The sequence below is a fragment of the Patiria miniata genome, unplaced genomic scaffold, assembly GCF_015706575.1.
Source record: "Patiria miniata isolate m_02_andy unplaced genomic scaffold, ASM1570657v1 HiC_scaffold_24, whole genome shotgun sequence".
Lineage (NCBI taxonomy): Eukaryota > Metazoa > Echinodermata > Asteroidea > Valvatida > Asterinidae > Patiria > Patiria miniata.
In genome coordinates, this window is record NW_024037063.1 from 4,937,797 (window position 1) to 4,947,887 (window position 10,091).

The 10,091-nt window shown below is 37.7% G+C and overlaps 2 protein-coding genes across 3 annotated transcripts; one reads left to right on the plus strand and one right to left on the minus strand.

Annotated features, from left to right (window-relative positions):
- Positions 1–47: 47 nt before the first annotated feature.
- On the plus strand, positions 48–5,062 carry LOC119732124 (lysosomal acid lipase/cholesteryl ester hydrolase-like). 2 transcript variants are annotated; one of them, XM_038205518.1, is made up of 9 exons: positions 48–194; positions 572–951; positions 1,436–1,550; positions 1,986–2,184; positions 2,641–2,738; positions 3,034–3,188; positions 3,361–3,588; positions 3,761–3,829; positions 4,049–5,062. In XM_038205518.1, exons 2-9 carry the CDS (start codon positions 610–612, stop codon positions 4,280–4,282), a joined length of 1,440 nt encoding a protein of 479 aa, XP_038061446.1. In that variant the 5' UTR covers positions 48–194; positions 572–609; the 3' UTR covers positions 4,283–5,062. The 2 variants fall into 2 exon arrangements, with proteins under 2 accessions (XP_038061446.1, XP_038061447.1); XM_038205519.1 differs by having other exon boundaries at positions 578–951.
- Positions 5,063–6,014: 952 nt separating this feature from the next.
- On the minus strand, positions 6,015–9,491 carry LOC119732127 (histone H2A.V). The gene is made up of 5 exons (XM_038205523.1): positions 9,356–9,491; positions 9,113–9,190; positions 8,854–8,967; positions 7,654–7,783; positions 6,015–7,102 (listed from the first exon to the last, which is right to left on the minus strand). The coding sequence occupies exons 1-5, from the start codon at positions 9,356–9,358 to the stop codon at positions 7,041–7,043; spliced, it is 387 nt and encodes a 128-aa protein (XP_038061451.1). The 5' UTR covers positions 9,359–9,491; the 3' UTR covers positions 6,015–7,040.
- Positions 9,492–10,091: the final 600 nt, after the last annotated feature.

Sequence of the window (10,091 nt, forward strand, 5' to 3'; positions counted from 1 at the left end):
TCCTTTTCATGGTTTATTGCGTCGAGAGAGATAGCCTGGTATCGTCCCATTTCATGTCATGTGATTTAGTAATCATGAATGTAAACAATCGGTTCGAACGAAGTCGAAAGTCCGTGAAGTGAGTGTAACGCTTTCGGTGGAGTTTATTTCCTTGTCCAGACAGTGTGTGATGCAATCTGAAGTGTTCTATCTTGGTGAGTCGATCCACAGATTTCGTACCTTTTTCTCTCACATTATTTTAATTTCTTAATCATGGCAAACTGATTTTGTTTTTTGAAAGTTAAAATTGTGAATGGAGGACGATATGGGCGTGGTCAACATGTGGGATCGGAAAGGGGGGGGGCAGTTGGTGGGAAGGGAGTAACATATACCATAGCAAGGATGAATACACACGATGCCTTGTGTTAATTATGTTGCCGAGTATCATGTCTCGGTGGACAAATGGTGGAGTTAATATTACAACTTTTTCTGTAGTTTTACTTTGACATTTGAGCCTTGAGGCGAGCACAATTTACATTAAATTTCTCTCTTTGTTTTGTATTTTAACTAATTGTTTTTCTGTTTTCTGAAGTTACAGGTGTGTAATTTGCACTGATTTTCCGAGTCATTATGCGGATGTTTGCGGGTCTTCACTTCCTTTCTTCCAAGCTCAACATTTGGCTTTTCGTCCTCTTCACAACGATCCCTTTGTGGGGCATCGGCTCTTCCATCAGTCCACAAAAACTACCATTGCAGGGTTCTGACCAAGTCGAGGAATTCCTGGGCTCGCCGAAGAGCGATGACGTAAAAATCTCCAAGACTGATCAGATTGATCGACTTTTGAAAGTTCTGCCGGGTCTCCTAAGAGCTCATGGCTATCGTGACGTTGAGGAAAAGTTGAAAAAACTCCGACAACGGTTTGAGACTTCTAACATAGAACTGGGGAGTGATCCTGATACCAAGTACAATGTGGTGGGTATGACAAAGTTATGAAATCATCACAAATCAGACATCACCAAATTCTTCCGTATACATGTAGTACCTACAATATTTTATTGAACATCCATAAAATTTGTACTCCAGCCTTCAATAAAATTGATAACATCAATTACTACTGTTGCCAACCATACAACTGTTAATCCGTTAGGCCAACAAAGGTTGCAAACATTTTGACCTCATGCCAAAATGTGCAAACACCACTTGACCTTTAGAATGACGAATATTAAAGTAGTTAACTTAATGTATAATACTTTTACAAATGCAACAGTGTTGTATTTTCTTCTTACATACACAAAGTTTGGTTGGGATGAGAAATGTTGGAAGTTGAAATTTGTTTCCAAGGACAAATGCAAAAATATTGTTAACTAAATCAAGCAGCCCCCCCCCAAAAAAAAAACACCAGTGAAATAAGGATTAGTAGTTAACCTTCTTAATTTTCTGATTTGTGTGATAACAGAGCGGCCTCATCGCGAGCCATGGATACCCAGTTGAAGTCCATGAAGTTCACACAGTGGATGGATTTATACTGACCCTGCAGCGCATACCCTACGGCGTGAAGAACAAAAGCAAAGGTGACCAAATCAAAACCCTGAATTTGTCTTATGAAATCGGACTAACTGTTTGCTGATAGGGGCCAGTTTCATAGAGTTGTTATCAGTTGGCAAAGATGTTGTGCTGAGTAAAAAAAAAATCAAAAATTAGGGACAAAGTTGCTTGGGCCTCAAAACAACTTTAACAGCCTCAGTACGAAATGCAAATCCTGTACAATATAAACAATTAGACATTGATGTACAGACCAAAAAGTTCACCAAAAAAGTAAATATGTTCACAGAATTTACTTGCAGGAGACTGCAAGTGTCCAACATATATCTAGTCCACATAATGTTCCCAGTAACAGTAAAGGGGGAAATCCCCACAGTTTTTTTTTAACTTTTGGACCAAATGGTTTTCTTGTGCCAACATTAATGTTAAATGTTAGTGATGTTCTTTCTTTTTGATGTCTTCAGGACCCAGGGAAGTAGCGTTCCTCCAACACGGCCTTCTAGCGGCCGCCTCCAACTGGGTGACCAATCTACCCAACCAGAGTCTAGCCTACCTCCTGGCTGATGCTGGGTATGATGTCTGGATGGGCAACTCACGCGGCAACACCTACAGCAGGAAACATGAGACGCTCAAACCAGATCAACAGAAATTCTGGGAATGGACGTGAGAATAACCCTCTGCCAAACATATTTTGACTTAAAAAATTGTAAAATAAAAATGGGGGGGGGGGGCTAAAAATTCAACACGAGTCAATTTCATGGACTTGCTGGATTATTCTAAGAAGTTTATGGGATTGTTGATTTAATTGGAGAAAGTGGAAACATCAGACAAGTTGGAGATGTGTTTGAATAAAAATGAAATTTCAGGAAACATTGTTTTAAAACAGTTATTTTTTTTGGGGGGGGGGGGGCTAATTAGATATTTTGGGGACGGTTGCAAAATGTTGAAATTCTCTTGAAGTCATAAAAAACACTCCTTTAATTAAAAGTAGAATGGATTCGCTCATTTGTCACAAAGAGTAGTTGACTTCAGTTTGATGCTTCAAAAAGAGTTAACTATAAAAGAATAATTTGCATTTAATTTACATATTATATTTGCTTGTTATGAATAATTCATCAGATGGGATGAGATGGCCAAGTATGACCTACCAGCCTGCCTGAACTACGTGCTGAACAAGACTGGACAAAAGGAGATGTACTACATTGGCCATTCACAAGGTAGAGGTCTTTAAAAAAAAATATAGGCAATTACACGTGAATTGATAAGATCAGCATGCAATTATGCTGTACGTAGAGTATGGAGGCTGAGAGACGACTCGTAACTGAGAAAAAAATATATATCATATTTAAAACAAATTGTATAAAACACAGTGGTTAGAATTCAACCAATCAAGAGATTTGTAACTTCAATTGGACAAAAAAAATGCTAACGTACGGGATCTGAAGCAAGGTACCATAGGATCAGAAAACAAGATTTGTTTTAAAGGCCGTCTATTTTTTATTACCATGACAGGTACCATGATTGCATTTGCTGAGTTCTCCCGCAACCAGGAACTCGCTAAGAAGGTCAAGATGTTTTTTGCTATGGGCCCAGTGGCGACAGTCGGCTACATGACTTCCACATTGTTCCGGTTTCTTGCTGATGACGTCCCTGACAACTTTTTGACGGTGAGTTAAAGATTAAAGAGTTGTGGTGTTATATTTTTTGACCACAAAAGAGTTCATCATGGCCCCTGTGTTGTTTTTGTGAATAAATTGGCTTTGATGCCAACAGGCACTTTTAGACAAAGCTAATTGTAAGTAAACTCAATATGCAGTACAACTTTATATTCTTACTCAGGAAATTCTCGTCGACCTGGGCCTTTACGACTTTTTCCCTAGCAACGAGTTTTTCCATTTTATGGGAGACACCGTCTGCAGCGAACCGGAGACGGTTTTCATTTGCGAGGCTATTTTGGGCGCCTTCGGAGGCTACAGTAAGGACCACATGAATGCTAGTCGGATACCCGTCTACGTGAACAACTGTCCTGCAGGGACGTCAGTGTGGAATATGGACCACTGGGCTCAGGTAACTAGACTTGAACTCCAAAGGGAAATGTTATTAGCGTCTTGTAATTTGCAATAGTCAGTGTCATTTGACCACAGTTTGACCTTTGGCCCTTAAAATGTCAAACAGGTCTTTTCAAATTTTGTTGTACATGTATGTTTTAATAACTGTGATTTGTTTTTGTCAATTGCAGATGGTGCAATCTAAGAAGTGTTCCATGTATGATTTTGGTCCAAAAGGCAACATGGAGCATTATAATCAGGTTTGTCAAATGTCTTGCCAGAAGACTGAAAATCTAGAGGCGGCTTTATATAAATAAGTTAGAATTTGCAGTGCTAAATTGTCTACATGTTTTATAACTTTTATAATTCTAGCCCTCCTAGACCCTCAAAATCCATCAAGATGATTTAAAAAAGCAAGCTGCTGAGATGTATGCAGCTGGCCAAAATGTACCCTAAACCCGCCTTCTTTTTCTCCATAGACCACGCCCCCTGTGTACCACATTGAGAATATGCAAACACCGACGGCCCTTTTCTACGGTGGGCGCGACACTCTGGCGGACTTGAAAGATGTAGAGCTATTAATACCAAAGATTAAACACCTTTTCTACAACAAAGAAATTCCGACCTACGGCCATTTGGATTTTATATGGGCTATCGACGCTGAAAGTTACTGCTACAAGGATATTTTGGGCCTGATGATGAAAGGGCCTTGATTTCTGGATTTGTGTGTGAAGTTTCTTCTGATTTCAAGCCAAAAAATAATTGCGTTTCCAAAATTACACGTTGATTTCTTTGAGTTGATGAAGTTCAAAAAGATATTTTCTGAAATAATTTATACTGGTGTGCAAAATTTGTTTTGTATAAATGGATTTGATATCTTATATAACATTGTGTTATAAATATAATTGACTAGTATTGTCACAAGCTGCAGCACAAAAAAACTTGCTGGGAGTTGAAATTTACATGTAATTATGGCAATATTTTGAAAATGTGTGCTGCATTTGATTGAGGGAATATGTTCTTAATCTTTGTACATTTCCATGATTCGATGTAAATCTTAAGGAATTTATTAAATGAGGCAATCTTAGGGAATTTGAAAAACAAAAATTGTGGTGAAAATGTGAAATCATGGTCTTTCCAAAATTCCGAAATTTTAACTACATTTTAACTAACTATGAATACATTTTATGCTAGATTTACAACAAAATATGTACTTATCAACTATGCAAACAAATATTAAGCCTTATTTCATAAATTAAATTTCTAATGGCTGCTGATAGATGAGGTTTATTACCAGAGATGAAACTGGCCTTGGCAAAAAAATTCTGAAATTGAACCTTGGGTCCGAGCTGCCACAGCGTCGCGCAGTGCAGCGCAGCGCAGCGCATCATCGTGGGACCCAGTGAATTTTTCCATGTCATAGGTCAGTATTTAACCTTTTCTCCAGCCGGAAAAGGATCTGATCAGCATTGGTCTAGGTGTTTTACACTTGTACAAACTTTTTTTGGAAATTATAATGAAAAAAAAAAACATTGTGGAAAAATCGTTAAATAATCATTTTTGTTGGATCGCTAAAAAATCTGAAATTTCATTGGAAAAGTAAAAAAAATCCGATTTCAGATTAAAATCTGAAAAGTTTCATCTCTGTATTACACAGGGTATGTACGCGTTCAAATATACTCTGCTTCAATTGGACAGACATATCAGGCGATTTTCATCAGTGTAACAAGTACAATGTACATGTACTGTTGTCAGTTTGTACCCGATTCTGTATGAAATAAAATGATTTCTTTTGAAAAAAACCTGTTACAGTCGACTCATTATAAAGAGCACTTTTATAAAGAGGTTCTGCTTATAAAGAGCAAATTCTGAGGTCCCAAATCTCAGGTTCTCTTTGTGTTTCTTTGTCCTTTTATAACAACATTCCTGTTATAAAGAGGTAATTTGGCTAGTCCCGTCGACATTGTTACGAGAGTCGACTGTATTTCACTTTTCATGATTTTGTTGCTGGATTACAAACCGCAAAAAAATAAACGTCTATTATTACTGCAGTATTACAAATGTACAAATTCAGAAAAGTACAAGTCATTAAAAAGCAGGCATGCAACAGGGAATTTACAAAGAACGACTGTACATTGATTTCCATTTTGTAATGGCACATGTTTGTGAGAAGTCGAAAACAAGGAAATCAGCAGATCCTAGGAAAAGTTGCATGCCTGAAAAAGGGATGTAACTTTTACATGTACAAATGTATTGTTTCTCAAGTTCAGGGCATATCAAGAGACATGGTCATAATAAAAAAATTCATATGCATTTACTTACAAACATTTTGCACTTTTCATTTCAGTTTCCACGAGACTCAAATATAACTGGCATAATAATAAAGTGTACGTGTGTACTTATCCCAGGCACGAGTTCTTCCTTGGAATAAATAAAACGACAATATTTTTCATGTATAAAATGGAGAACCCTCCAGTATTGTTATTTCCCACTCAAATTCTTATATCACAACCTACGCTAAGTAAACAAATACAAAAAATCACTTCCAGTAATACACAACTTGTCATTGGATTAAAAATCAGTGGCCAATACACAAGCAACGGAACAATTTTCCAACAATTTCGTTGACGGGAAAACCAATTATTTTTCAGATGAGCAAACCAACTTGGTGAGATTAAGCCACAAACCTACAAATTTGAACACACTATTGAAATTTTTAAGATCAAAGTGTCATTTTCTTGCTTTTTTTTTTGGCCTTTTACACAAGAATACAAATTTAAGAATATTTGTCTTTAATTAAAAAGGAATGCCTCCAGTAGTCATTCGTTCGAAAATCTTTTAAAGTTTTTTCTTCAGTTGGGTCCTTGCGCACTAATACACAGTGCAAATTTACATGTACAATCTCCGCTAGCTACATCTCAGGAAGTTCTTAACACAAGAAAACTACACGGTAACTCATCTTTGTGGAAAAACACTTGCTGTGAAGAAAAAAACAAAGAAATAAACAAAACCCTTTAAAAATCAATACTTTCATACAAACTAATGAAGATTTCTAAACCCAAGTTATGAACTACAAACTACGTGTGTATACGAACGAGGTCTGTTGCACTATATACATCCGGCTGGGAAGATCCCAAAATGGCCGATAAAACCCACTTTTTTTCCAATGTCACAGACTCGCACATGCTCATTTACATTAAATAAAAATCTCTCTAGAGAGCACTATTTCTAAGTTGGCGACCCAAAAGTTGATTTCAAAAATAAAAAAAGGAGAAATAAAATTACAATTGTGACATAACCCAAACAAGAGAATCCGACAAAGACATTGTTGAAAAATCAACAATTTGGGTGTTGGTGCCTGTGGGCGTGTCCGGCTACACAACGGGTGTGGTCAGCTTGGCCATGGGTGTGGTCGGCCAAGTGTGTGCAGTTGAAGAGGTGTTTTGATTGGTTGGATAGTGCTGAGGTGTCTTATGAGGCTTTCTGTGATCCCTTCTTGCCAATCAGACTCTTGTGGATGTGAGGAATGACACCTGCAAGTAAATAAGTGACATCGGAAACAAATATCAGCATGCGTTCAACGTTTTACGGAAAGAAGGTTGCATCCTGACGCCACTTTTTTCATCATACATTATCTCGGTGAAGGTCAGTCACTGCAAAAATGTTGAACAGACATGAATCTGGGACTGAGAAACATTTCCAATTTTGTTAGAAATACTTTGGAAATGCACTCAACTCTCCATACACTTAACACTTTGTAAAATTGTACACAACCAAAGAAGTGGCGTCTGGATACTACATTCTGTCCCTTTTTACAGTAAATTTGAATAAAAAGCAAGTTTTGGTTGCGGTGATGGGGCATTTTTGTGTATTGCTGCATCTGGGCAGATATGGCGCCCTCTATGAGTTGCGCTCACAGCACATAGGCCAAGTCAGGTCTATATAAATTCACAGAAAAATGGGGCCGATGTAGCCTCATTTACAGGGAAAAACTCGTCCAAATATGTAATCATGTTTCAAATCGAGGCTGAATAAATATTCATGAGGGAATACGAATGAATAGTGAGGGTGAATGAATACGTACCACCGCCAGCGATAGTTGCCTTGATCAATGAGTCTAACTCTTCATCACCCCTGATGGCCAACTGCAAGTGACGCGGCGTTATACGCTTCACCTTCAAGTCTTTACTAGCGTTACCCGCCAATTCTAAAACCTGAAAAGGGATAGGGCAAACAAAAAATAATTGTAATGTTCTCATCGATGTTTTCAAGCCCCTGCAGAAGCAGACGAATAACGGCCAGTGCCAATTTCAACATGTCAAAAGAGTGAGGTTGCCAGAAAAATTAGGTCTAGAGTGTTAATTCAGAACAATACCACCTGAATACTTCTCGATTTTGATTAGGACTTATTTCTTTTGTTTTTCATTGTTCGACTAAAAATAAAATAGGCCTAGGCCTAGAACATACAAGTGAGAAACATTAACATTGGGAAAGATAGGCCCACTGCATTCATTTCCATATGCATGCCATGTGATCATGAATTTATAAACATTGAACCAACGAAAGCACGGGGCATTATTGCCATCAGAATTTATCAAACTCGCAGACATAATTTACACAAAAAAGGATGAAAACGTTTTTAAAAAAGTGCACTGCATGAGTTTGGAAAGTTTTTTGTGAGTTTTGGAAAAGGCCTAAAGGAGTAATGTTCGGTCAGAACATTTTTCAACCATGTCAACTCATAAAATTTTATCCCAAAAATCTTGTCAAAAAAATACTCTTAAAAAACCAAGTTCTCATTAAAATTGGAAATACTGAAACAGGCTACACAAAAAGGTTTTTTTTTTTTTAAATATTCAAAACATTTAAATATTCTCACTTTAAATATTCAAACATTCAAACAATGACAAAAACCAGCGGTGACCTCTGGCCGAACCATGGCGCCCGTTTCCAAAATTTCGCGCCAAAATTTGTAAACACAAAACCGGCCAATAAATAACACGGGATACCTAAATTTTCAATTAAAAAGCCTTAAATAAATATTTACCATGAATAACGGTTTAAGAAGTAAGCAGCCGTTTTAAATTCTTCATCATAAAAGTGACTTTTGCTACTAAAAATCACGAACCGTTCAATAAAATTACAAAAAAACGACACTCGTGAAAACGCGCGCCAAATTCAATTCGAATTTGAAACTAGACGAATTTCACAATTTTTACCAATTTAAACATACATTTGGAATATAAATTGAGAATTTTAGTTGTGGAAAAATGAGAATACTTACTTCTGCTGTGAGGTATTCCAAGATAGCAGCAGAGTACACCGCGGCGGTGGCACCGACTCGGCCGTGGCTAGTCGTTCGGTTCTTCAAATGCCTGTGAATACGGCCGACCGGGAACTGCGGAAACGGTGGCAAACCAATCAAACTTGACACTCAATTTCACGAAATAATGACTTGTGCATAACTGTACACGACGAATTTTAAGGGCTGCAAAATGTGACGGTTGAAACACGAGAAAAAAATTAGAATTATTCGGGCCTACCTGAAGGCCTGCCCTCGCCGACCGTGAAACAGCCTTCGCCTTAGCCTTTCCGGAATCTTTACCTGCTTTACCTCCAGCCTGTATAACAAAATCGAACAAATTTCATACATTTTACCACAAATACCCGAAAAATAAAGGTACACACTTTTACAGGAAATATTCATGAATACTAAAAACTAAAAAATACGTGTGGATGCCTTGACATTACGCCGTATTTTAGACAGATTCAGAAAACTATCTCACCATCTTTGTCTGTGTTGGTCTTTCTCAACGGTCGTTCCGTATACAACGCGTACCCGCGTAAAGTGTAACAGACGCTTATAACGCGAAAATGACCCTGTCACGTGAGTGTATACGACCAATAGGATGACAGGGATTGCAAGCTCATGAATATTCGTGAATGTCCGGCTTTGTTCGGGTTTTACGAGAACGCATTCATTTTTGCAATGAAGAATTCTAATGACAAAAGATTTGGACAAACTACAGAACAGCTGGGCTTTCCTTAAAAAATTCCCGGAGTATTGTTTCCAAACTTAAACGACTGGATGCGCTTGTATTCACAGAAATACCCGGGAAAGCGTCATCAGCTCAGGCAACGCCCGTTACCAAACAAAAGAATTTAAGGGTATTTCTGATATGTCCTTTTTAAGGGCATGATTGAAATTTGTGATGATAGGATGCATTTCGTTCGATTAGACAATTTTAATTATTTCAGTGTAGTCTCACGGCACTTTATATGTTGAAATGTCTTGAGCCGTTTCAGAAATTATTTGTTGGCTTATAACTATGGTTCATTCCATTCCTCCATGGTTCATCATTACTGATAAAAAATAGCTTCATAATTTTTCCAACCCCCGTTTCCCGGCCTCTGCAAACGGTGGTACCCCCAGTGCTAAAGTGTTTTACGTTTATATCAATGGAAACTAATTTTCAAAAGTGGACGACAAATTCCCCACTGCATTTAGTGTTTGGAAAAAAA